Consider the following 27,579-nt stretch of genomic DNA (forward strand, 5'->3'; position numbering starts at 1 on the left):
CTTGAGGGACAGCCTGGAGGCAGCGCTGACAACTTGCTGATGGAGGAGCTGGGGCCTCGGGGGAAGCTGACTCCCAGCCTCTGGCTTCAGGAACTGGCTTGGTTTGCATATCAGGGAGGGGAAAGGGACAGAAAGAAGAAATGTAAGCTCTGAGCTGCCTGCGAGGTGTCTGGGGAGTGCGGAGGTGTGGCTGGGCCCATAGACCCAGGGGCAGAGCTTTCCGGAGGGAGTTTCAGTGGCATCTTTCAGAGCATCAGGTTCTAACGCCCCGCCGGGAGGAAGCGCCCTGCAGACGCAGCCTGGACGGCTTTGCAGAAGCCACAGGCCCCGGAGGAAGTGAGCCGCTTGCCCCTGCCTCCCGGGCGGCCCCTGCCGACCTAGGGCACCGGAACTGGCTTTGCTTTGGAACCCGGGGACCACTAGCGCTTGAGCTCCGTGGCCTTCGTTTCCCTGCGTGGAGGAAGCAGCCAGGTGAGTCCTCGGTTCCGAGCCTGAGCTCAAACACACAGAGGGGGAGGCTCTGGGAGGCCTCGTGGAAACGAGGCCAGGAGAACCCGGTCTTAGCGGAGGTCCCACAGGGACGATGCCGGGCGAAGCACACCCTGCGCCCAGCTGGACCCCTGCCTCCCAGGCTTGCAGGCCGCCGCTCCCCCAGCCCAGAGGCCCGGCCAGACAGAAGGGCGCCCTCGCAGCTCTCGTGTAGCCAGGGTAAGTTTCCTTCTCCAGCCTGTCATCTCCCCTTACTTTCAGCCAAGGAGACCAGCCACCCCAAGTCTTCCGATGAAGAAAGAGAGGCCCAGGTCTGGGAAGGGACAGCCCCTGGGGCTGCTGATGGCTGGAGGCAGCTCCCAGCTCCGTGGGCACTTGCTGCCTTTGGCGCCCATCAGGTTCAGCCCCTCCCGGTAAAGAAGCGTCAGGAACAGAGAGGGGAGGTTGTTTGCCCAAAGTCACACGGGAGGAGGAGCCCACCTGGAACCCAATCTCCTAACCTCCCCCCCTTCCCCAGGCCTAGTTCCCGCCTCTCCTCTGGCCCTGTCCTTTGAACAGAACCCCCTCCAAAACGAGGCTTGGGAATACGGGGGGATGGAGTCAGCCCAGTGGCTTGCTCTCCACACCCCCAAGATTTAGGGCAGGACGGAGCCGCAGACAGTGCCCCGGAGTCCCCATGCTGGCCGCCTGTGTCACAGCGTGACTACCGTCTTGTGAGTGCTTCCATCTCACGGCAGCTCTGGGCCCTGCTACTCCAGCCAGGCCTTCCCGGGCCGGAGCTGACCGCCAGCTTCTGTTGCAGGAGGCCCCCCCGCCCCAAATGTCTTGTTTGGGGCTGAAAGCGCTGCAGGAGGCCCAGGGGCCAGAGCGGAAGTTGGGGGGGCAGGGCCACACCAGGCAGGAGAGGAAGTGAGTCCAGGGGAGCAGGAAGGAGGCTCTGACTCTGCCGGGCACCCTCCCCTGCAGCGAGGATGAGGAGGGCCAGCTCTGAAAACTCTGGCCCTTCCCGCTGAGCGGAGAGACCCCTGAGCTCCCTCGACAGGCCAGGATGATAAGCCCCACTGTGGAGAAGCTCGCTCAGAACTTGGCCAGGCAGGACCAGCCCACACCCCTGAGAGCCCAGCCTGCACCCCAGTCCCACGTCCACTCACTCAGAGGCTGGGGGGCTGCTCTGTGCCCCCTGACTCAGGCTGAGGGCCCAGAAAGGACAGGCCTGTCCCCCACCCCTGCCCCGGTAGGAGCTCCTGGTCTGCAGACATCACCCATCAACGTGATCACCGCCACACTGCTGCCCCGCCCCTCCAGCAGATTTGCCCCCTGAGGTCAGCCAGAGGGTTTTCTGGATCCAAGAAGCTCTGAGCAGTGGGTTGCCCCCTTGGTCCTACTGCCTGGGGTGGGGGTAGGTGGGGTGGAGGTTCCTGTGTGTTGTCGGAGGGGCTGTGGGCTGGCTGCTCCGCACCTGACCGAGGAGGACCCCAGCTCCCCACCAAGCCTTTACACAGGCTCTGACCTCAGCCGCCGCCTGCTTCTGCAGGGCGTCCCGCAAGCACTGGCTCCTAGCGACCCTCTCAGCAGGCACCCTTTCCCCTTGCCCAGGCAGCCCGGTGACTTGTCCACCCCCCCAGCCAGCTCCCACCCTCTCCCCATGCCTCCTGGTGTCTAGAGGAAATAGCAGACCTCAAGTCTAGAGTGACTCGGAGGGTGACATCCTTGGCTCCCTGCCTCCCCAGGGCCGGCAAGGCAGCGATGGAACCGGAGTCCCTCTATAACCTGCTGCACCTCCCTGGGAAGGTGGACCCACCGGCCGAGGAAGAACTCTTACAAGGTGCTGGCCGGGTGGGGCGGAGGGGCAGGGCTGGCATCCTGAGAACCCCCCAGGCCGATTCAGGCCCTGCCTTGGCTGCCAGGTGGTCCGCTGAACACCCAGTTCTGTCCAGCCCCTGCCTCTGCCTTCTGCTATTTATACTTGACTCCCCTGCTTCTGGAACCTTCCACTGAGTCATCCCCAGATCCCGCATAACCGCACTTCTCCAGGTTAACGGGGACAGTGGTGAGGATGCTGACTGCTCTGTGGTCCCGTCTGTGCGGGGGCTGAGCTGAGCTCTTCTTAAATGCAGCGTCTCACCTGTTACTCTGAAGAGTGGTAGTCACGGGCGCTCTCACCTCCTTTTTACGGACGAGGAAGCAGGCACGGGGGGGTGGCATGGCAGAGTCGCGAGCCCGGTGCCGCGGGGCTGACTTCAGTAACTGTCTGGTGTTCTCGGGTTATAAGCGGTTTCAGGTTGTGAAGCATCAGGAGGAAAATTGCTGTTAGGGTGGCAGGGCTTCGTGATTTGGAAAAGTGTTTATTTTTGGTTTTATAGTTGGTCTGGAGATACAATTCTGGCAGGCAGAGCTGGAACATGGTGAGATTCAGAGTGGCAGGAAGGACGCTCCAGGAAGGGGCCACGGCCATTCAGGCACCGCCACCCCCGCCCCACCCCTGCCACGAGGCATTTGCTGGAGCCTGTCCTCCTGTGAGGATCACACGGGCCGGGTGGGACTCAGAGCCCTTCAGCGTGTCTGGAAGCCTCCAGCTGGGCTACGCAAACACAGAGGCAATGCGTCTTGTGGATGCGGGCGGAGCCAGCCCCGGGGTGACTGAGTTTCTCCCACATCCACTGGAACGCGATGATCTCCGGGGTCCGCCTGGGCCCTGCCATCTGTGGGTTCTGTGGTTCTTCAACTTAGGGGAGGTGCTGACCCAGGTCTTGGGGCTCAGTGGACAAGCCAGGTGCCCTCAATGCCCTGCCCACACCGGGGAGCCTGGCAGTCATGGTTGAACGCTGCCTCGGCCCCTAGGAACCCGGGGACCTGGGCTTAACTGGTCTGTGACCCCTTCTTATGTACGTGGAAAGAGGGTCAGATAAAATGCAGGATGTCCAGTTAAATGTGAATTTCAGATAGACAAGAAATAGTTTTCGAGTTTACGTATGTTCTCCAAATTTGAATATTGTGGTGTCTGAAGATGGGCTGGTGTTCACGAGAGAAGTGAGGGGGAAGAGTGTCCTGGGGGAAGCAGGAACCACTTGGTTGAAGGAAGGGGGTGCAGAGGACGAGGCATGTCTGGGAAACCCAGGTGTCTGGGGATGTTTGGTGGTCAGGGCGCGCGCGTGTGTGTGTGTGTGTGTGTGATGGCATGTGTACATATGTGTGACTATCTACGTGCGTGTGTGAATGCACTTGTGTGCCCTATGCACATGTGTGTGCCTGTGCGTGTGTGTGTGTGTGTGTGTGTGAGTGTGAAGTGGCAGGACCAATCTCCCCTCTTGGTCAAGACGCTGGCTCCAGGGCTGACCTGCAGGCCCCTATCCATGTGTCATGCTCCCCTATTTCCAGGAGAGAAGAGGAAATACCTTCCCCCCACTTCCCGGAATAACCCCAAATTTGAAGAACTGCAAAAGGTGCGGCAACCTTCTCTGACCATCTTTGTCTGGAGGAGTCTTTTTACCTTCCTGGGGTGGGGACCGTGGGCCACCCCCTCCCCAACCTCAAGCTGGTGGGTGGTGACCCGCAGGCTCCCGGGAGACCTGTTGAGTGGCTGCATGAAGGGATCCTTGTTGAGCACCGACGGTGTGCCTTTCTGTGCGTGATGCCAGCAAGGCTCCTGATGGTTGAGAGGGAGCTCACCTGTGTCTCAGGGAGCGGAGCCTCAGAGGAATGACCTGACCCGTGGGGGACACGCGGTGGCCAGTGACGACGGAGCTGGGGTTGGACCCAGGCCACAGACCCCAGCTCTCGTGCTCCTTCTCTGGCTCAGCTGCCTGGGGCAGTGGACAGCTGACCAAGCGGGTGGGAACACACGGGCACCACCCAGTTCTTCTCGGCTGTAAGCTGCGCATAGAGAAGGGGCTTCCCTTTTCCTCTGCGGTATTTCTCTAGCCTCTGTGGGGTGTTTCTGTTACCTCCTCCAGGGAGACCTCCTGACCTGCGCCACCTCTGACCGCCCCCCAGAGGATTTCAAAACCCCTGTATTATCAAAACCTAATGCAGGACAAAAAAAAAAACCCCGAAGTGCTTAGGTCCACTGGAGCCCAGAGCAGGCCCCTAACAGCCGGGGAGATCAGAGCAGGCTTCCCAGAAAAGGCGATGTTTGACCTGGCCTTGAGGGACGAGTAGGAGTTGACTGGTGGGAGGAGGGCAGAGCTGAGCCTGGCGAGAGGCCGAGTGGGGAGTGGCCCCCTATCAGCTGTCCCTCGGGGCTGCAGGTGCTGATGGACTGGATCAACGCCGAGCTCCTCCCGGAGCACATCGTGGTCCGCAGCCTGGAGGAGGACATTTTTGATGGGCTCATCCTGCACCACCTTTTCCGTAAGTCTCTGCTTTCAGCCCCAGGAAGTCCTAGGAGGCAGAGTGGGCCAGCCTGGGGCTCGCTTGGTGCCCTCTGCAGAGCCCTTGGCAGACAGCTGCAGGATAGGCCTGTCGGCCACAGCTTCCTGAGCTCTTGTGTTAACCCTCAACACAGCTGTTCTGTGATCATCCCCACTCTACAGATGAGGAAACTGAGCTCCGAAAGGCCTGGTAGCTTGTCCAAGGTCTCACCATGAAGACAGCACTGTGGGGGGCGGGGGAGGAGCCAGGGGTCTTGGCTTTAACCACTAGACCACACTGCCCTGAAGGGAGAAGGGCTGCGGGTCACTGTGTGGGAAGCTCAGGGGGTGGGGCACAGGGCCTTGGTCAAGGTGGGGTGGGCCAGGGGTGTCTCCAGAGAGCGGGGCTTGCCCAGCCATGCAACCAGCATGCCCCGTGACTGCCTGGAGGAAGTAGACGGGCTGCGCGTCCCCTGGCAGGAGCCCCATCTGTCTGCCCTCCCCCAGCCTTTCCCACCCTTTCCCTCCGTCCCACCCCTCTCTCTCTGGTCCTCAGAGAAGCTGAGCGGACTCAAGCTGGACGTGGAGGAGATCGCCTTGACCGCAGCCAGCCAGAGGCGCAAGCTCACAGCCGTCCTGGAGTCTGTGGACCAGAGCCTGCGGGTGGAAGAGCCACAGGCCAAGTGGAGCGTGGAGAGTGCGTGGGGCTGGTGTGGAGGGGGCTGGGAGCGGGCAGGCAAGGAGGCAGAATCACAGCGCCCTTACCCGGGCAGGGGCGGGGCTGCCTCGAAGCCCAGCGCAAGGATGATAAAGGCAGCCTTCTCCATAAGGCTGCCATGGCTGCCCAACCCCCAACACCACACACGCGCTCAACTGCCTTGTTGGATGGGTGCTAACTGCCTGCTTCGTTAGCTTATCTAACTTACATCGGCAGTGCCTGCTTGTAAGAAACGAGTGTGCAAAGTCCCACCCAGTTAGCCACTTGGTAGGATTTCCTGCCATTCCAACCTCTACATCCTGCCCATTTTCCAGATTAGAAAACTGAGGCTGGAAGGAGTTGAAATAGCCTCTCCAAGGTTGGGTGGTGAGGTGGTCAGTTCAGTTCAGTCACTCTGTCGTGTCCGACTCTTTGTGACCCCGTGGACTGCAGCACGCCAGCCCTCCCTGTCCATCACCAACTCCCGGAGTTTACTCAAACCCATGTCCATCGAGTCGGTGATGCCATCCAACCATCTCATCCTCTGTCGTCCCCTTCTCCTCCTGCCTTTAATCTTTGCATCAGGGTCTTTTCAAATGAGTCAGTTCTTTGCATCAGGTGGTCAAAGTATTAAAGTTTCAGCTTCAGCATGAGTCCTTCCAATGAATATTCAGGACTGATTTTCTTTAGGATGGACTGGTTGGATCTCCTTGTTCAAGGGACTCTCAAGAGTCTTCTCCGACACCACAGCTCAAAAGCATCAATTCTTCAATGCTCAGTTTCCTTATGGTCCAACTCTCACATCCATACATGACTACTGGAAAAACCATAGCCTTGACTAGATGGCCTTTTGTTGGCAAAGTAATGCCTCTGCTTTTTAATAGGCTGTCTAGGTTGGTCATAACTTTTCTTCCAAGAAGCAAGCATCTTTTAATTTCATGACTGAAGTCACCATCTGCAGTGATTTTGGAGCCCCCCAAAATAAAGTCAGCCACTGTTTCCACTGTTTCCACTGTTTCCCCATCTATTTGCCATGAAGTGATGGGACCAGATGCCATGAGCTTAGTTTTCTGAATGTTGAGTTTTAAGCCAACTTTTTCACTCTCCTCTTTCACTTTCATCAAGAAGCTCTTTAGTTCTTTGCTTTCTGCCATAAGGGTGGTGTCATCTGAATATCTGAGGTTATTGACGTTTCTCCCAGCAATCTTGATTCCAGTTTGTGCTTCATCCAGCCCAGCGCTTCTCATGGTGTACTCTGCATATAAGTTAAATGAGCAGGGTGACAATATACAGCCGTGAAGTACTCCTTTCCCGATTTGGAACCAGTCTGTTGTTCCATGTCCAGTTCTAACTGTTGCTTCCTGACCTGCATATAGGTTTCTCAAGAGGCAGGTCAGGTGTTCTGGTATTCCCATCTCTTTCAGAATTTCCCACAGTTTGTTGTGATCCACACAGTCAGAGGCTTTGGCATAGTCAGTAAAGCAGAAGTAGCTGTATGAAACAGTATGAAAAGGTGAGGAGGTAACAGTTTTCGAACCCCCTTTTTTTCCTTTTTTTTTTTTAAAGTATGGTTGGTTTATAACATTGAGTTAATTTCTGCTGTACAGAAAAGTAACTCAGTTATACATATATATATATGTGTATATATATATATATATTCTTTTTAAATGTTCTTTTCCATCATGGTTTACCATAGGACGTTGAATATAGTTCTGTGTCAGACGGTATTTGTTAGGCCCCCGTCACTATTCTCTCCACTGCATTTCAAGTCTCACATTCAATAACTGATGCTTGTAATGTTGGCCCTGAATCAGGTCATCAGGCCCACCAGGCCCCTCTGTTCATGGAATTCTCCAGGCAAGAATACTGAAGTGAGTTGCCATTCCCTTCTCCAGGGGATCTTCCTGACTCAGGGATCAAACCCAAGTGTCCTGCATGGCAGCTGGATTCTGTACTGTCTGAGTTGCCAGGAAAGCCCCTAAACCAGGTCACGTTCAGCTCAGATCTAACAGTTTGTTCAGCCAGGACCCTGCCGTAGGACATTTAGCTGTTTAAGCAGCGCTGCAGTGAACATCTGTGTGTGAAAGTTCCCTCCACGCATGGCTCGTGCCCTTGGGCTATATTTGCAGAAAGGATGACTGGAGCAGAGTGAGACTATTTTTGGTTCTGAATGTAGATTTCCTCCCCTGACGCCTGGACGCCGAGCTCCTCGGGCTGCAGAGGGTGGTTGTGACAATGAGGAGCCCACCGCGTGGCCCCAGTTTCGGTATCCCGGGAGCCCTGACTTCGTGCCCCACTCTTCTCCCAGGTATCTTCCGTAAGGACCTGCTGGCCACCCTGCACCTCCTCGTGGCCCTGGCCAAGCACTTCCAGCCCGACCTGCCCCTCCCGACCAACGTGCAGGCGGAGGTGATCATCATGGAGGTAAGGGGCAGGCCCCGGAGGACGCCTGCCTGCAGGTCGAGCATCTCGGGGCTGAGCCACCACATGCTGGACCAGGGGGTGCATGCCGCAGAGGGTGGGGGCGGAACCCAGGTGAGTTCCAGGGAGCCGGGAGAAATGCCAGATCCCACCAGCACCGTAGGGGAAGCTGGGCCAGAGCTGTGGGCAGGAGATGCAGAGTCCAGGGCGGGCCACGACCAGGTCTGTAGACTGGCCAGCCCCACTTACTCAGCAGATGACACCTGCCTGGGGTGTCCTGAAGGTCCTGGCTGATGACTACCACATGGGCTGTAAGTGACCATCTGTTCACGGCCCTCTGGAGCGTTCACACCCTGGGCCACCACCACTGCCCTCCCACTGTGATGGCCTCGTCTCCCAGTGCATGGGTGTGAGAGGGGCCCCAGGGACCTTTTTGGTTCCAGCATCTACTGAGTGCTCCCTCTCCAGCACGTGTGGACTTATGCTGTAGCTGATGGCCCAGGAGTCTGTGCCTGCCTTCTCTCTCAGACAGACCCTGAGTACCACCAACAGGGCCCCCTGCGCCTGCTCCCTGCTCTCCCCTCCCCCACCTCCTGGGCACCTGGGGAGCAGCCAGCTTCCCTTATCCCAGAAGGCAGAATACACTGAGTCCAGCCAAACTCAGGAGGATTCATTCTGACTTTTTCAAAACCGCTGTCGAATTCTATGGCTATATGTAAATTGGAGGTGACTTCATTCCTTCATGCGTTCAACTATTCATTCATTCACCCACCCCCACTCACCCATTCATTCACCCACTCATCCATCCATTCACCCCCCTACTCACCCATTCACTCACCCACCCACTCATCCATCCATTCACCCACCCACTCATCCATCCATTCACCCCCCCCTCATCCATTAACCTTTCCACTCACCCATTCATTCACCCACCCACTCATCCATTCATTCACCCACTCATCCATCCATTCACCCCCCACTCATCCATTCATTCACCCCCCCACTCACCCATTCATTCACCCACTCATCCATTCATTTACCCACTCATCCATTCATTCACCCCCCACTCACCCATTCATTCACCCACTCATCCATTCATTTACCCACTCACCCACCCACTCACTCACTCATTCATTCACCCCCCCACTCATCCATTCATTCACCCACCCACTCATCCATTAACCTTTCCACTCATCCACTCATTCACCCACTCATCTATTCATTTATCCACTCACCCACCCACTCACTCACCCATTCATTCACCCCCCCACTCATCCATCCATTCACCCACTCACCCATTCATTCACCCACTCATCCATTCATTCACCCCCCACTCATCCATCCATTCACCCACTCACCCATTCATTCACCCACTCATCCATTCATTCACCCCCCACTCATCCATTCATTTATCCACTCACCCACCCACTCACTCACCCATTCATTCACCCACCCACTCATCCATTCATTCACCCACTCATCCATTCATTTATCCACTCACCCACCCACTCACTCATCCATTCATTCACCCACCTACTCATCCATTCATCATCCACTCACCCATCCACTCATTCATTAACCTTCCCATTCACCCATTAATTCATCCATCCACCCACTCATTTATTCGCCCACCCAGTCACTTATTTGTTATCAGGTAAACACAGGTCCATTGACGCCCTGTGAGCCAGACACTGAGTGGACTTTGGGGATACCTGGGCACCAAGGCAGACATGGTCCCCCTCTTTGTAGGGCTCAGGGCCCGTGGGAAGGACAGTTAAGCTGGTCCCATAAGGGCTGCCCAGGAGGGAGGCCGCCTTGAGGAGCAGATGCGGCAGGGTGAGCTGGGTCCCTCGGGGCAGCTTTGGGCCCTCCAGTCGCCTCTGGCGGCAGTCATGGGGCCTAGAATTTTCTGTGGTTACTCCATTCCGTCCCCGTTCTCTCTCCTAGTGCACCAAGAGTGGCCTGAAGTCGGAGAAATCGGTGGAGCAGCTCACTGAGGGCGGGTGAGGCGGGGCGGGGGCGCTGGGCTTTCCCGGGAGTGGGCAGTGGGCCCGGGGCAGGGGCAGGCCTGCCTGACCTTCTGGGCGGGGCCCTCACTCTGCCAGCCCTACTAAGTGCCGCCTGGCCCTGGGGTCCTGGCCGGCAGAGCCGCCTACACCCACCTGCCCTGCACGCGCTTCATGTCAGGGTTGGAAACACAGCAGGGTCAGGGCCGTGCACGTGGGCTCTGCAACAAGGCAACCGCAGGGTCCGGGGGTCTGGGGAGAAGGGGGGCTGCTGTTTGGCGCCTCTGAACTGCAAGCCGGGTGAGGCTTTGGAGGGGTCTCAGTGGCGCGGGGCCAGCCGGCCTGTGGCCAGAACTCCCAGCAGCCTGGGTGGTAAAGGAAGCCGTGCGTGGACCCTGTGCCTCTCCCGCCAAGCCCTCCAGCACCCCCAGCTGCGTCTCTCTCCAGGGAGACCTGGCCGTTTTGCATTCCTGGACTCCCCTGTGGTGGAGATTGTAACTGACCTCAGCCAAGGGTCCCCCTGCCACCCATGGGCTCACACTTTGGGACACCTGCCCAGGTTCCAGGGATAGGAAGGGTGGGGGGCTGGCCCTGCAGCAGGCCCCTGGGTTTGGGCTGCAGATTCCACTCCGTGAATTGTAGAATCTTCACCTGATCCAGGCAGAATGTCTCTCATCCTTGCAAAGCTGCCAGAGCTGCACAGGGGCCCCGCTCCGCCTGCAGGCCCGCATTTCCCCAGACCCTGCCACAGGCCGCTGCCTGGCTTCCCCTTTTCGCCGCCCACCCCATCTGGTCCAAAGGTCTTTCTGGGTTGGCCTGAGAGTGGGTTTCTTAACAGGAAATCTGTGGATTCTCCTTTCCTGTCTAACCCTTCCCGCAGGCCTACTGTGTGCAGGGCACTGGGCTGTTTCAGCTCCCTTGACCCATTTAACTCTCAGAGGCCCAGCTGGGCAAGTTCAGTTCTCTCCTATTCGCAGACTGGGCCGCCAGCCCTGCCTGGGCTGAGATCCCAGCTCAGCCTGGTATGAGCCGTGCGTCCTCCTGCGAGTCACTCCCTCTCTCTGAGCTTCTTCATGCCTTTGATAAAGGGGGACCCCCCTTTCCTACTTGTTGGGGCTGTCGTGAGGGTTATAGATGATGCAAGTAAAGGGACCTTCCCCTCTTTTGTGCCCCCAGCCTTGAGGTCCTTTCGGGTCTACGGCTCCTGGGTGTCCACTGGGGCCAGGCTAGGGGAATGGGCTAGCTGATGGCAGGTAATGTCTGTGGCGGAGGTGTGTGGGCCGGGCATGGCCAGGGTGGAGGGGCAGACGTCTGTCGGCCCCTCCTGCCAGTGGGGCCTGGCACACCTGCCTTCCCAGTGACACCCCAGGAAGAAGGCCTGTTCCCCTCCCACTTGATGAAGCTAGATGCCCTCCCCACCATCCGTCTTGACCCGTCTATGCCGAAGCTTTAGGGTCTGAGAACGAGTTTGGGGAACTTAAGAGAGAGGGTGCAGTTAGCTGTGGTCATGGTGACCACACCCCTCCTCCCTTCGCAGCCCTGAAGCCACCCTTCTCAGCCTCTGCTGAGCTCGGACGCTTCGCTGAGGGCCCACCCCTGGCCCTGGGCTTGCGTCCCAGGCGGCACAGGGCCGTGTGCCCCTCCTGGCAGCTGCCTCCGTGCGGAGCCCTGGGCCTTCGTCTCAGGCAGCTTCCCCCATCCCTCTCGGCCCAGCTTCCTGCCAGGGTCACGGTCGGTTGGAGGGACCACCTGGCTCTCCTGGGAGAGCCCAACCTTCCCCGGGCATGAGGGGGTGGCGTTGGGGGGGGTGAGGCGGGCAGAACTGAGGTTTCAGGGTATCGGTGGGGAGGGTGTGGAGTACTTCACAACAAAGTCCAGGGTGAAACTGCTCAATGACAATGAAGAGGCGGCGAAAGAAGCCAGACACGAGGCGGGCGCACGGCTTCGCTGCAAACACAAGCAGCCCAAACGGAAACGCAGCCGGGCCTCTGAGTGGCAGTGACCTTTGTGCGGCGTGACGGGGCGGGGGCCAGCTGGGGGTGCTGGAAGGTTCTGGCACGCAGGGGTGTGGGCAAACATGCGCCGGCTCTCTAGTGAGGATTCGGGCACTTTTATTGTGTCGGGTAATACCCCCCGACCACAACTGAAACAGCCTCCCAGGTGGTGCTAAGAACCTGCCTGCGAGTGCAGGAGACGCAGGTTCGATCCCAGGGTCGGGAAGCTCCCCTGGAGGAGGGCGTGGCAACCCACTCCAGTTTCTTGCCTGGAGAATCCCATGGACAGAGGAGCCTGGGGGGTTACAGTCCATGGGGCCGCAAAGAGTCAGACACGACTGAAGCGACTTAGCAAGCATAGCACAGCTAAAACAGCAACCGCAAAAACGACACAGTCCAGGCATTTCTAGGTGTGGGAGCCTCAGGGGGAGGTTTGGACCTCTGCCATTTGCTTCCCACGAGGACCCTGCCTGCTTTCGGAGCTGCCAGGAAAAGGGAGCGCTGCCAGGCCTCGTCACACGAAGACACTACGTCTCTGAAGTTGTTTTTGTTTTTTAACCATGTGTTTGCTCTCTCCCCACCCCCACCCCCTACATTTTCTCTTTAGCCCAGACAAGGACGAGCCATCAAGTGAGTACCTTCCTAATTTAGGGAAATTTTTTCTGTTGGTTGTGTGCTGAGACAGACATGGCATTATGACTGGCTGATGATCGTGTGTGCTCGCAGTTCCTTTATGGTCCGTGACATAAGAGACGCAGGTTCGATCTCTGGGTCGGGAAGGTCCCCTGGAGGAGGGCGTGGCAACCAACTCCAGTATTCAGCTTGAAGAATCCCATGGACAGAGGAGCCTGGCAGGCTACAGTCCATCGGGTAGCGAAGGGTTGGTCACGACTGAAGCAACGTAGCACGCGTGCATGTGTATCTCCAGCCCTCTTGTCTTTCTGTCCTCCCGTCTGTCTGCCCGTGGATTTGGCTGTTCCTTCTAGTGATGCTGCTCATATGGGTAGAGAGATTTTTAATTCCCATCGGTGGTGGCAGCTATGGAGTTGTTCAGCGTGTGGGCTCTGGGGCCAGGCAACCTGGGTTCAAACACCAATTCCCCCATTTATTAGCCATGTGAACTTTGGTGAGTGACTGAACTTGTCTGTGCCTCAGGGTCCTCATCTATAAGATGGAGTTAATAATGGTACCCACCTCTTAGGCTGGTGGCAGGGGTTAAAAAGTACTTTGTGAACGTGCTTAGCGCAGAGAAAGGGCTTGGTAATGACTGTCCACCGCTTTGGCTGCTATCTTTGTGACAGAGTTCCTCACCAGGTGGCTGACTGACTCAGCTATTCCTTCTTTCATTCATTTATTCCTTAGTCAGTCCACCTGGCCAGCTGGCGGTTGGTTATCCATCTATGCATCCACCCACTCGTCCATCCATCCGTCTATGCATCCATCCACTCACCCATCCATCCATCTATGCATCCACCCACTCACCCATCCATCCATCTATGCAACCATCCACTCGTCCATCCATCCATTCATCCAACCATCCATCCATCCACCCACTCGTCCATCCATCCGTCTATGCATCCATCCACTCGTCCATCCATCCGTCTATGCATCCATCCACTCACCCATCCATCCATCTATGCATCCACCCACTCACCCATCCATCCATCTATGCAACCATCCACTCGTCCATCCATCCATTCATCCAACCATCCATCCATCCACCCACTCGTCCATCCATCCGTCTATGCATCCACCCACTCGTCCATCCATCCATCTATGCATCCACCCACTCACCCATCCATCCATCTATGCATCCATCCACTCGTCCATCCATCCATTCATCCAACCATCCATCCATCCATCCACTCACCCATCCATCCATCTATGCATCCACCCACTCACCCATCCATCCGTCTATGCATCCATCCACTCGTCCATCCATCCATCTATGCACCCACCCACTCGTCCATCCATCCATCTATGCATCCATCCACTCATCCATCCATCCATTCATCCAACCATCCATCCATCCATCTATTCACCCATCCATCCATCTATCCACCAACCCATCCATTCATCATCCATCCATCCATTTGAATATGATTTTTCCTCCCCGAACCTTCCCCGCTTGGAACAGAGTGGTATAAACAAGGGGTTCTCACCTGCAGAGGAGGCAATATGACCTGTGAGGGGCTTCTGAAAGCAAGGACTGAGAAAGGTTGAGTGGGAGAAGGGAGGTACCAGGAAGGCAGGTCCGGTGAGATGTCTGTGTGTGGGCAGGTGGAGGGGCAGCCCAAGGACCTGGGGTTTCCCAGGGAGCAGTGTTTGCACGAGGCTGGGCCACACAATGAGGGGCAGGGACACAGAGCAGGGCTTCCTAACACCGTGTCTAGAGTGTCCCTTGTGTTCTGGCCTGGGTCATTGGAGTGGCTCCTTCAGGGACACAATTTCACTGACCATAGGCCAAGAGGTCTGGGAGGGCTCAGTGGTATTTCTACCGTGTTTGTCGGTTTATGGGGCATTTTAACCTGCATAGTGCGGTCCGCTCCTTCACTAATGAGGGAACTGGAGCATGGAGAGGTGAAGTGACTTGTTCAGAGTCACACAGTGGCTGGCTGCAGAATCAAGAGGTAAATTCTACCCAGTTTGGGTATTCAGTGCCTTGAGACCGGTCTCCCCAGGGGAGGCGTGTTAGCTGCATATGGCAGGAACGCAGTTGGTGGGAAAAGGACCTTAGTCTGAGGCCTTGGCGCCTCTGAGTCTGGACCAGGAGCCTGAGCTGCTAAGATGCTCCCGTGGGCCTGACTCAGCTGCTGAGGGTGCTGGCCTTCTGTGCACCATGGGGATTTCAGCCTCTCTGCAAGGGCTGGATGCCCTTATTCTGCCACTCCACAGACACTGGGGAGGAGACCTCTGGGCCAGGAGTCAGTCTGGGGCTGGCCCCTTTTCAGCCACCCATGGCAGCTCCTGTGGACTGCTGGGTGGAGCAGGGAACTACAGGGAGGCGGGGCAAGTTCCCAGGGGATGGGGTGGTGTCCACGCTAGAAACGATGACTGTTTATTTAAGACCTATTTTGTGCCCATCTGGGCTTTCCAAGTGGTGCTAGTGGTAAAGAAATTGCCTGCCAATGCAGGAGACATAAGAGACATGGGTTTGATCCCTGGATTGGAAGATTTCCTGGAGGAGGGCATGGCCACTCACTCCAGTATTCTTGCCTGGAAAATCCCCATGGACAGAGGAGCCTGGTGGGCTACAGTCCATGGGGTCACAGAGTCAGACACGACTGAGCAACTAACACTTACTTATTTACTTGGGATAAAACTACATCTCTCTCTGGACTGTTTCTTCTGAGAAACTTTGGTGGAAAAGAAGTCCCTGTTTGGCACAAAGAAAATCGCATCGTAATGAGGTGTTTATTGGATCTGTCTGCAGAGGACGTCTTTGATGAGTTATTTAAGCTGGCTCCAGAGAAGGTGAACGCTGTCAAAGAGGTAGAGAGATCCAACCTCCAAGAGTGCCTCCTGCCGCCTGCCCACCCGCTGCCCGCCTGACCTGGGTCTGGGGGACAGGGTGGGCAAAAGGGGAGGAATCTGGCCTTCACTCTGCAGCTGCTGTGCCGGGTGCCACGCGGTGGGGGGCAGAAGCTTTCTGTGACCCTGAGTGGGAAGGTCGGGAACCTGAGCTGGGGGCCTCGGTTCTTTCCTGGACAGGCCATCGTGAAGTTTGTCAACCAGGAGCTGGACCGCCTGGGCCTGTCGGTGCAGAATCTAGACACTCAGGTAAGGATGCGGCTGCGGGGTCCGGGGTCGGGAAGGGCCACGGGGAGAGGGTTTGGCAGGGCCCACTGGGAGCCTGGCCTACCCTGTGTGACCCAGGGTGTCACCTCTCAGAAACCTGGGGTCCTCCTCTCCAATGGGGGCATTGCATGGAGGCAGCATCGCCAATCAGGGCAGGACAATGGTCCTGTGAAGTGAGGACCTCAGGGTTTGTCTGTGCTGTTAATCACTTTCATTGCGAAACAACTGCCTTGCAGCTCGTTTTTCCCCAAAACTAATCTGGACTATCCGATACGATGACTCAAAACACAGTAGAGTTCCCTGTCTAATTGCATTGACTTCCCTGGTGGCTCTACTGGTTAAGAACCTGCCTGCAAGTGCAGGAGGTATAAGAGATCTGGGTTCCACCTCTGGGTCGGAAAGATCCCCTGCAGGAGAGTATGGTCGCCCACTCCAGTATTCTTGCCTGGAGAATTCCATGGACAGAGGAGCCTGGAATCGCAGAGTCGGGCATGACAGGAGAGACTTAGCACGCACACACATATGCCTGGTGGGGTTGTAGGTGTTGACACAGCCCCGTGTCCGAGGGCTCCTGCCTCTCCTGGTCCACGGTGCTGACGACGCTGAACATTCCCTGGGCAGGAATAGAATCTTGAGTTGTCAGCCTCCTGTGGTGGACCGTGGCCTCCCACCAGAATGCTATGCCCCTGATTTCCCTTAACACAGTGGGGGGCAGAGAAGTCGATGGCCAGCCCAAGCCCTTCAGGGCAGCAGTGGAGCCTGCTGGACCCTGGGGGCATTGACTGGACATGGTGGTGCAGGATTCAGTCCACCTGGCTTCTGTTTACACAACATGGTCTGAGGGGACTGGTGGTGAGGTCACCAAATGGCTAATGGTGAGCTTAGCTGGAGCTGTTGATGTCTCAGACACAGCCTGTCATTAGCCAGTGGGGAACAGGGTTGATAGAGCCCTGTGCCTGGAACTAAATCCGATGAAGCCCTACCCTGCGCCCAGCTCTGAGCAGAGCCCTTCACATACCTCAGCTCATTGACTCCTCCCAACGACCTCCTTAGGTGGGAACGGCTACTATCCCATTTTACAGATAAGCACATTAAGCACAGAGAGGTTAATGAACTTATCCAAGGTCACACAGAGATTAAGTGGTGCTTGTCATTCAGTCGTGTCTGACTCTATGTAACCCCACGGACTGTAGCTCAGCAGGCTCCTTGGTCCACAGGATTCTCCAGGCAAGAATACTAGAGTGGGTTGCCATCCCCTTCTCCAACGGATCTTCCCAACCAGGGATCGTCCCAACCAGGGATCGAACCCGTCTCTTATGTCTCCTGCATTGGCAGGCGAGTTCTTTACCACTGGCGCCACCTGGGAAGCCCGACTAAATGGTAGACCTGGCACTTGAACCCCGGCTGCTGAGGCCAGAGTTTGTGTGCCTTCAGCACCTTGCACGGTGGCCACATGAGAAGCCCGTGTGTGACGTGGTCTGGTGACACAGCAGGGTAGAGGTGGCAGACACTGAAGCCAGGTGGGTCCACGTTACCCCTGGGCTTGAGGACGCCGCCTTCACCTTAGCTGTGTGAACTTGGACCTGGATTTCTCTTCTTTTAAAATGGGTACAAGGATTCCCACTCTCATAGAACTGTGAGTAACAAGTGAGATGGTGAACATCGGGTGTTTTGTGGATTACCTGGCATTTGGTAAAGAATCTGCCTGCAATGCAGGAGACCTGGGTTCTACCCCTGGGTTGAGAAGATCCCCTGGAGAAGGGATAGGCTACCCACTCCAGTATTCTTGGGCTTCCCTGGTGGCCCAGCTGGTAAAGAATCCACTTGCAATGTAGGAGATCAGGTTCCACCCCTGGGTTGGGAAGATCCCCTGGAGAAGGGATAGACTCCCCACTCCAGTATTCTGGCCTGGAGAATTCCATGGACTGTACAGTCCATGGGGTCACAGAGTCGGACACAACTGAGCGACTTTCGCTTCACTGATGCACTGTGGACACACAATAAAAATTGCAGTTTTGTTGTGTTTTGTGTGGGTATGAACAGATGATGTCTTGGGTTTACATTCTACCGGTTTCATCTTTATGTCTCACTTGGTAAAATAAAGGTGTTTGAAGAGTAAATGGCACATGTGAGAATATTGCATAAAGGGGGATATTAAAGTCCCTGGTATTTCAGTGGTACATTAGCGGGCAAGATTTGGGGCCAAAATAACAGCATGGAAACAGACCTATTATGAGGCAATCCCATTAAGGACTTCTAGCGGTGACTTACTTCCAATATTCAATCTTGTGTTTTGTGTCTTTGAAGAGATTGAAGAGGATTATATTAGCATATGATGCGCTGATGCCGGGGTGATGGATTTATCTCTGAACGTACAGACAGAACAGACAAATACGAACGTAGCAGCCAGCAAAATGAGCCCAGTGTGATGTTCTCTGCCTTTTCCTGATGGAATAGGTTTACACTTAACTCTGCTTTCTCCTGAGCCTCTGTAGCTCATGGAACAGTATGTGGTTTAAAAAATGATTTGAGGCTATTTCACAGAAAATGTAAAAATGGCTCGTCTTATCAAGCATGTGCTGTGTGCTAGGCAGCCAATAACTGCTTTATACCTGCTGCTGTTTACAACACCACCACAAGGTCAAGGATGTCATCCCTGTTTCTCAAAAAGGAACCCGAGGCTCAGAGAGGCTGTGTGACCTCTATCGTCACCCAGCCTGTAACAGGCAGAGTGGGATCCTCCAGGCGACCCGTCTTCAGTCCCCTCCTTTGCAGTTTGCAGATGGCGTCATCTTACTCTTGCTGATTGGACAGCTGGAAGGCTTCTTCCTGCACTTGAAGGAATTCTATCTCACTCCCAGCTCTCCTGCGGAAATGGTAAGTTTTTGCAAAGATTTTCCTTTCCACCTCTACCTCTGAGTGCTCAGATCTAGGAAACGGGCATGATCAGTCTTCATTCGCTCACTTACAGGTGAAGTAAAGGGTGAAGGAAACTTTGGTTGTCCGTATGTCTGCCCATCCACCCGCCAACCTCACCTGCAGACTCCTGCATCTAGCCATTGACTTGCTGATCCACTCATGCACCCAGTTCATCTACCCATTTATCCATCCATGCATTCATCTACCTATCCGTCCATCCACCCACCACTCATCCATCCACACATCATCCTTCCACCCATCCATCCATCCGTCTATCCACTCATCCACCCATCCATCCATTCATCCATCCGTCATCCGTCCACACATCATCCACCCACCCATCCATCCATCCATCCATCCACTCACCCATCCACCATCCATTCATCCATCCATCATCCATCCACACATCATCCTTCCACCCAGCCAGCCAGCCGGCCACTCATCCATCCACCTACCCATTCATCTATCATCCACCCACCCACTCATCCATCCACCATCCATCCATCATCCATCCACCCACCCACCCATTCATCCACCTACCCATTCATCTATCCATCCTTCCATCCAGCCATCATCCACCCAACCATCATCCATCCACCCATCCATCTATCATCCATCCACACATAATCCATCCATCCATCTATTCATTCATTCATCCATCAGTCATCCATCCATCCACACATCATCCATCCATCCATCCGCTCATCCATCCATCCAGCATCCATCCGTCTACCTGTCCACCCACCCACTCACCCATGCACCTGACCCCTCATTTTCTGAGGTCTTGCTTGGTGTCAGGCCCTACAGCCATAAAGACGATCCAGCACAGCTCCTGCTTTCAAGGGCCCCTCAGTCTGTAAACACTGCGCTCTCAGTGATGTATGGTCTTCCAGGCTGCAGTGAAATGCATTGGCTCATGGTGGGTGGGCTGGTGGGGAACCTGAATGCAAGAAAATGTGGTTAGTGCGATCTGCAGGAATCAGGAGAGGCCTTGCGAGAGAGGTGGCCCCTGAAGTTGGCTGAAGGGCTTGGCTTGCAGAGTTAAACTAGGGAGGGAACCCCCAGGGGAGGGAATAGCATCATCAAAGAGTCAGAGGTGGCAGGGGTTCTGGCCTCGTGGCCTTCAGGAGTTCCCACGTGGACCCTGGAGTCTGGGGGGCTGGTTGGGAGAGAGCTGCATTAGTCCAGGCGGGGATGGGAGGGGGTGTCTATGCCTGAGTTGGGGAAGGACAATGGCGAGATTGGTGCTGGTGGAAGGGACAGGGCATCGGCCTGACTGCTCACAGCTTCTGGACCCTCGCAGGGCTCCTCCCTCCCCCAACCCCCAGGCCTGTCATGTGGAGCCTCTGCGGTTCTTCAGCTCCTCAAGCTCTCCCACCTCTGGGCTTGTTCACAGTCTGTTCCCCTGGTGGGAACGTCCTTTCCATGCGGGACACCTCCCGGTGAAGGGAAGGGATGCTCACGAGTCTCCACAGGAGACATCCGAGGCCCCTGGGAGCAGGGTTCACTCCAGTCCTGGGCTCTGTGTCCTGGCGGGCTTGGCAGAGGGAGACAAAGCCTCTGCTCTGGCCCTCAATCCACCACCAGCTCGCAGCTGGCATCTCAGTCTTCTTGGCTAAAATGGGCTCACAGTCCCTGCCCTGCTGGCCTTTGTGCCCAGTCGCTCAAAGTGTCTGACTCTTTGCAACCCCATGGACTACAACAGCCTGCCAGGCTCCTCTGTCCATGGGATTCTCCAGGCAGGAACGCTGGGGTGGGTTGCTGCCCCTCAGACTACACAAATAACAGAAAAGAGTTTGGAGCATCAGGAAGGTGGAAGCCTCCAGGGGCCTGTGGTCCCTTGTCCCCTCATCCCGCCCAGGACCCCAGGTGGCCCTCTCTGAACTCTGTCCACAGCAGGGTCCCTCTGGCTGGATCAGCGGCAGGCACCCTAGGGCAGGAGGGCAAGAGGGCACCCCATCCTCCCTCTGTAGGCAGGGGACAGCAGGCAGGGCTGGGTGCCAGTTCCCAGTGCCAGCCTCGGGGCATTGCTGGGAAAAGGAATGATTTCTGTCCCCTTTGATGTACCTGTGGCCCTGAGATGGCTCAGATCTCAAGGCCTTCCCTGGGAGGGGTTGGGGGTGGTGGTGGGAGGGGGCCCTGGGCCCTGGGCCCTGACCCAGTTGCCCTGACCTAGTTCCAAGCTTGGTTTCTGCCTGGCTCCCATGTATCAGCAACCCTGTCTGTCCCTGCTTCTGGCTGCAAGCCTGACCCCCTCCCCCGACCAGGGTCCCTGTCGAATGTTCCAGGCCTGCCTCCCAGCCACAGCGTCCCTGCCCGCCTGTGGCCCCCACACCACCTGGGCCTCTGCCACCTCCAGGTCTTTGCCAGGGTGCCCCCAGCCCTGCCTTCCTCCGGCTTTGCTCTGGCTCCCTTAGCTGGGTGTTGGCTCTGACCACCTTCTCATCCCCTCTGAGCTCCTGGGCACCCTCTAGGCCCCTGAACCACAGCTCTTCTCATGTTCGCAGGGAGTTCTTACCTGAGTCTGGCCTCACCAGGCCCCTTACCCCTGTTTCTCTCTCACTTCATGTTCCTGGGGGGTGGAGTGCAGGGCAGGGTTGTATTTCCATTTTACAGAAGGGAAAACTGAGGCCCCAGAGGCTGTGGGACATGCCCAGGGCTACCCAGCTGGAACTGGGGCTGACCTCTTGACCCTCAGCCCCCGTTCTTCTTTTGGCCATCTTTGTGGGTGTCGTCTCCACCCTCTCAGGAGGCAGGGGTGCTCTTGACTGGAAGAGTGATTTGGGGCTCAGATTCCCCAGAGCTGGGATATTGGCTGAAGAGCAAACAGGCTGGAGCAGTGCAGTGTTTGACACTGCAGTAGAAACAGTGGTCAGCACTTACTGGATTCTCACCCTTCACTGGGCACTGTATTAGTCAGCTACTGCTGTGAAAATGCTGTGTAACAAACAACCCAAATACCCAGTGGCTTAAAACTGCAAACCTTCCTTCTTGTGGGTCTGCAGGTTGTCTGGGTTTGGCCGCTCTAGGCGTGGCCAGGCTCCACCGCTCACCTGGGATGGGCTGGGTGTCAGGCCATCTAGGCGGGGGTCACTGGGGTGGTTCAGCCCTGAGCCTCCTCCTGGGACCAGCAGTGAGCATGGCATGGTTTTCTCATGGCAGTGACAGGGGACCCAGAGATGGAGCAGGACACGCGAGGCACAGGCTCAGAGCTGGGCTGCTGTCGCTTCCTTCTCACCCTCTTGGCCAGAGAAGGCCCTGTGGCCTCGGTGCAGAGGCCCTTGCGATGTGCGCACCGAGAGGACACGTGCCTGGGGCCAGGGATGTGCTTGCCCACGGGCAGCAGGAATGACTCACCAATTCCTTCCTGCGTCGGGCCTCTGAACAGGAACCATTCCCATTCCTGTTTCTCTCCAAGGAAACTGACTTCAGACAGGGCAAGCAAGCCAGTTGGTGTTGAGGTTAGGATGACAACCAGGCCCGTCGTCTACAAAGTGGGAACTACAGCCTCAAGACCTTCCTGGGGAGCCAGGGGGAGCCCCGTGGGACACGGAGTCAGGGTGAGACCAAGAATGAGGTTCACCCAGAGTTGCAGGGTCAGAGCAAGGCTGAGACCGTGGTGCTGACTTTTATCCAGAAATCAGGGCGCCCATGTGTGATAGGTAAGGGAAGGCTAAGAGGATGGAGCCGGTGGGGTGGGTCACATGCAGATCCCCATGGAATCAGGGGCTCAGAATTGGGACCCAAAAGAGCACAGGGGTCCCCTGTTTGTCACTCAGAGGTCGGGGCTTCACCAGATGGCAAGGCTGGCAGCCAGTATTTTGCTCACCTCCTAATCCCCAGTTACCAGCTGGGGACAAATGTCCCACCTTCCAAGGCCCCCACGTGCAGCCAGCCTGCTGACTCCACTGATTTCACGTTTTGAAGATGAGCCACATTCTTCGGAGGGAAAAGAAGCAGCCTCTCAGCTCAGGCCCCAAGAATGCACTTTTATGGGCTATTGTAAGAAACCTCAGCTGCAGAAATGGGTAACAAAAATGCTGACGAGGTCATTAACTGGAAAGGGTGGAACAACGGCCCTTTCAGGAGGTGGGACACCCGAGGAATTGTTATCTCAGTCCTGTGGCTTCTGGAAATTGAATTTCTCGTTATCAGACCTTCTCTGCCAGTGGTGTCGATGTGAGGTTGCCGTTCGTTGCTGGAAGCGGAGTAGGGTTGGAGGAGCGAGGCAATCGTTGGCTCTGCAGAAATGAAAACACCAGGGCTGGGAACCTTTGCCTTCTTCCGACGTGCAATTACTTGCTCTCTCGAACGATTTGAATGCTCCCTTCTGGGTTGTGACCTTCTCTCTGCTCTGCGGAACATGGTCATTTTCCTTTCATCATCTCAAACTGTGCATGCAAGAAAACTAATGCTTTGGGTAGACCTGGTGGGGTGGAGCTGGAGCCTGGGGCAGCTACTCCTGGTCGGACTGAGCGTCGTCGAGGAGTGTGACCCATAGAAGCTTGAGCGATCGTTGTCCTAGGGTCAACAGCGGTGATACTCAGCACAAATTCCACAAGGGCAGGCAGCGGATCTGGGGTTTGCCCCAGTTGCTTGGCCAGCGCACAGCAGATGATCGGTAAATATTTTTTAGGGACTTCCCTGGAAGATCAGTGGCTAAGACTCTGTGCTCCCAGTGCAGAGGTCCTGGGTTTGATTCCTGGTCAGGGAACTAAGATCTCACATGCTGCAACTAAGAATTTGCCTGCCACAACTAAAGGTCGTACAGGCTGCAACTGAAAGAACCTGCATGCCGCAACGAAGATCTAAGATCCTGCGTGCCGCAACTAAGACAAATAAATAACAATAAATATTTAAAGTAAGTGAATGAAGCGTTTCTGAGAAACTGGTCCCATGAGCTGCTCCGTGACAAATGGATCCCCTGGTGAAATCGCTTGGGGAAACATGCATAGTCCCAAAAGCTCAGGGTACATTGTAACGCATTCAAGGCACTGAGAAGTCCTGCAGCGGAGGGTTTCCAGAGGACTTTATGGGAGCCAACGTTTCCTAAAGCCACTTGGTCCCAGACCCCTTTTCCCTTCTGTCCCCTGGACCATGCTGTGAGGATGCAGGCTTGGAGGTGAGCACAAAGGCTGGGCTGAGAGGCGGGAGAGCACAGCCCAGTGTCCTGTCTTCACTGTGATATTTACCTTCTGTGCATCTTGTGAATGGTGCTCCTGATGAGAATGAAAACAATAGCAACAGTAACAACCCACGTTTTCCAGAATTCTCCAGTCTGGGGGAAGACCTGGGGATATGGGGACAGGACGGCAGTGGAGGGCTGATTCACTCACTCCGAGGTTTGCTTCCCCTGGTCTGCACCTCCCCAGAGGTGTGACCTGCCTGTTGGGGAACGTTGGCACCTGCGCCAGCCTTGGTCTTCTTCTTGATGGGCTCTAGAGGGGCAGCCCTGCTGGGCTGGCGACCCAGCTGCCACCACCCTCTCCCTGGCATTTTGGATCCAGCTCTGTCCATTTTTTAAGAGTAATTTATTTGTGTAGGCTGACAGGTCTTAGCGGCAACATGCAGAATCTTCAGCTGCGTCATGCACTCTCAGTTGTGGCATGCGGGGTCTAGTTCCCTGATCAGGGATCCAACCCCTGCCCCCTGCATTGGGAGCACGGATTCTTAGCCACTGGGCCACCAGGGAAGCCCCTGCTCTGTCCATCTGATGCTCCTTCAACTCTCCTCCGTGGAGAAGGACCCTGCTCACTGGATCCCTGTGGTCCCCACACGGCCTCCAGGGAGCCAGCTGTCACGGAGGACTACACCCCTTGCCTGGGATGCTGCCGGAGTCCTTGGGGTGGGCTGAAGATGCTCCCCCCACCCCTGTCCTCTATCCTTGGACCAGGACTGTGGCCTGCCCCTCTCCCTCTCTGAGAGAGTCTTTCTCAGGGGCTCCTGGCCTCCCACACAGCCCACTTCTCAGCCCTCGTAGGAGCCGGGGCGGCGGAAACTTGCAGGGAGGCCTCAGCTCTGCCTTCGTTATTGCACCTTCATGTCTGGCCTCATGGTTCCAGTTCTGGGTCCACCATCACATTGGTCCACAAGGCAGCTTAGAGAGGCCGCTGGGAGATGCGCTCTTCCCCTGTACGGAGGAGGGGACAAGGCCCAGGCAGGACACGTGCCTTGTCCGACCTGTGACTTGTGACCTGTTGGAAGCTGGTGCACAGATGTCCAACCCAGATCTGCCCAGACCCACCAGGAGGGGACTGGGAGCAGGCTAGGCACCCTCAGGTGGGCTTTGCTTACCTGCCACTCTGCCAGCCGGGCCTCTGGGCCACTGGTTAGGTTGCCATGGGAACCGCCTGGCCTGGTTGAAGTGGGCTTTGGGACTGGGATGGGCTCCTCAGCCCCAGCTGCTTTGCAGGCGTCAGAGGGAGACAGACCTGACTCCAGCACTTTCTGTTGTGAGTTCAGACAGGCCCGTGGCCACTCTGAACCTGTCTCCTCATCTACACTTTACCCTCGGAGCTCAGCTGTTTATGTGGGAGTCTCTATTGCGCACAGGTTCCGGAGCTGCATCAGGAAAGACAGGATGCTTCCTTCTCTGGCTAAAGTCCCCTCACGTGGCAGGACTCACTCCCAGGTGTCACCTCCACCGGGAAGACTTCCCTGATGCCTGGGCTGGGTGCCTTCCTTGGGGACTGCCTTTCCCCCTAGAAGTGGCCTCCTGGCTGCATGATGAATCATCTCGCCAACATCTGATGGGGTCTTGTCATTGTAGCTGCACAATGTCACCCTGGCCCTGGAGCTGCTGAAGGAAGGAGGCCTCCTCAGCTACCCTGTCAACCCTGAAGGTGAGTGCAGGGCTCTCGTGGGCAGGCAGCCTCGTGCCAGGGCCCCTGAGTGGGGCGATGTGTGGGTGCAGCCTCTTGCCTGGTGTTGGCTAAGTTTTCCTATGAGGGGGCCCCGTGCCCACAGCTCCCACCCACCCTAGTGGAAGATGGTCCTAGGGGGAGGAGATGGGGGACCAAAGTCCCTGGGGATGGACTGTCCAGAGAGCCAAGTTCTGGAGGAGGTGCTGCACTGGGGGCCCCCCGAGAGGTTGCCTGGGAGGAGGCAGTGGCAGTGCCCTGTGACGGGTCCTGGGACTCAGGGCTCGCTTGACCAACTGTCCTGGTTTGCCAGGAGTTCTGCCAGGTTTAGCCCTGAGAGTTCATGTCCCAGGAAACCCCTCGGTCCGGGGCAGGCCTGGACAGATCTGGCCTGATCTTTGCCTCCTGGATCTGACCACTGCCCTGCTCTCTCCCGACCCGCAGACATCGTGAACAAGGACGCCAAGAGCACGCTGCGAGTCCTCTACAGCCTGTTTCGCAAGCACAAGCTGAAGGAGAGCACGGACGGGGTGCCCCAGAGGTCCCCAAATTAATCCTCACAGCCCCCAGAGCTCCTCCTCACGGCCTGCCTGCCAGGTGCCGCTGGAGGGCCAGGGCCGCGGAGGGCCTCCTCGCGGTGCAGCCAGCCCTGGGCCTCCCACTCTTGCTCTGCGTGTCTGTGGCATGCCCGCCCCTCCCCCGTCTCCTGTTTCCGTCTGTCTGAAAATCTTTGAACTCAATTAGGCGTGGTTTCTTTCTGAGCCAACCTCTGATCTCGCCTGGTTTATTTTAACAAATGGATCTCTGGGAGGGGTGTGGGGAGCCTGCCGCTGTCCTGGGAAGGTCCCCCTTAAATATGCATGGATATGAGCTGAGCCCCAATGCAGGCTCCCTCCGCACGGGGCAGGCGAGGGAGGGGTTCAGGAGCTTGTCTGCAGGGCCACCGCCAGGCAGCTGTGAGAGGCTCGGTGGCGCTGACCTTCAGGGGGGCTGAGGGGCTGACCCTGGAGTAGGAGGACCCTCAAGTGTCAGTGCTGACCCGATGGCGAGACCCGCCTGCCACACTCAGCTACTGGTGTCGACCTGCCTCTCACAAGGGGGTGACGGGCCCAGGATCACCCTCCAGAGGCAGGAGCCCCATGTGGCTCCAAAACCAGGCCCGTGCCCCTCAGGAAAGTCAGCTCAGTTACTTGCCAGAGGAGCCGAGGCCCAGGCCCACCCCACAGCCACGATGGTGAGTTTCACCCAGAAGTCACAGAGATGTCCTCGTGGCTGGTTAGCAGGTTGAACCGACTCCCTGTCTGTCCCCAGGGAGCTGCCGCGTTGCTCTCTCCAGGGATACTGGGCACTTGCTAGCTATGTTTCTCGAAGCAAGAGTCCCTGTAACAGGATGGAACAGGGGTTCCTGGAGCTGACAGCTGATGGGAACAAACCTGGAGGAGGCTCTGCGAGCAGAAGTGAGGGTCGGTGGGCGAGGCCAGAGGGGCTGGATCCGGCTGGCCCTGGGCCCCTGCCCTGCCCTCCCAGCTCCAAGGCTCTGTAAGGACAGAGCCCACTAGGTCTGAAGCTGTCGCTGTTTGATAGCTTTGAATCTGGGGAGGGGCTGGTGGCTCAGACGGTAAAGTGTCTGTCTGCCTACAATGCGGGAGACCTGGGTTTGATTCCTGGGTTAGCAAGATCCCCTGGAGAAGGAAATGGCAACCCACTCCAGTACTCTTGCCTGGAACATCCCATGATGGAGGAGCCTGGTAGGCTACAGTCCATGGGGTCGCAAAGAGTCGGACATGACTGAGTGACTTCACTTTCTTTCTTTGGCTTTGGGGCAGGGGGCCGGCGTGGGCCAGGCCCTCTTTGCCCGACCAGTGAGTGGAGCTCGGAGGATGTATGGAGCTCTGTATGGGGAGTGACTGACACCAAGAACCCTTGGACCAGGCGTCTGAGTGTGAGATAGTCTCAGGGTAGTCTCACTCTACCCCACCCCACCCACCTGCTCCCCTCCAACTCACAGGTAATTAGGGTGAGGGTGGGGCCCCGTGATGGGATTAG

General features: G+C 56.7%; 1 protein-coding gene across 5 annotated transcripts; it reads left to right on the plus strand.

Annotated features, from left to right (window-relative positions):
* Window positions 1-5: 5 nt before the first annotated feature.
* Window positions 6-26,299, plus strand: PARVG (parvin gamma). 5 transcript variants are annotated; one of them, XM_069581725.1, is made up of 14 exons: window positions 6-471; window positions 632-708; window positions 2,220-2,314; window positions 3,868-3,932; window positions 4,737-4,839; window positions 5,395-5,535; window positions 7,844-7,959; window positions 9,904-9,959; window positions 12,564-12,586; window positions 15,390-15,448; window positions 15,668-15,736; window positions 18,530-18,631; window positions 25,443-25,515; window positions 25,978-26,299. In XM_069581725.1, the coding sequence occupies exons 3-14, from the start codon at window positions 2,236-2,238 to the stop codon at window positions 26,085-26,087; spliced, it is 996 nt and encodes a 331-aa protein (XP_069437826.1). In that variant the 5' UTR covers window positions 6-471; window positions 632-708; window positions 2,220-2,235; the 3' UTR covers window positions 26,088-26,299. The 5 variants fall into 5 exon arrangements, with proteins under 5 accessions (XP_069437826.1, XP_069437825.1, XP_069437827.1 ...); XM_069581726.1 differs by having other exon boundaries at window positions 106-471; window positions 579-708; XM_069581723.1 differs by lacking the exon at window positions 632-708 and adding an exon at window positions 751-902 and having other exon boundaries at window positions 106-471.
* Window positions 26,300-27,579: the final 1,280 nt, after the last annotated feature.

The sequence above is a fragment of the Ovis canadensis genome, chromosome 3 (genome assembly GCF_042477335.2).
Source record: "Ovis canadensis isolate MfBH-ARS-UI-01 breed Bighorn chromosome 3, ARS-UI_OviCan_v2, whole genome shotgun sequence".
Lineage (NCBI taxonomy): Eukaryota > Metazoa > Chordata > Mammalia > Artiodactyla > Bovidae > Ovis > Ovis canadensis.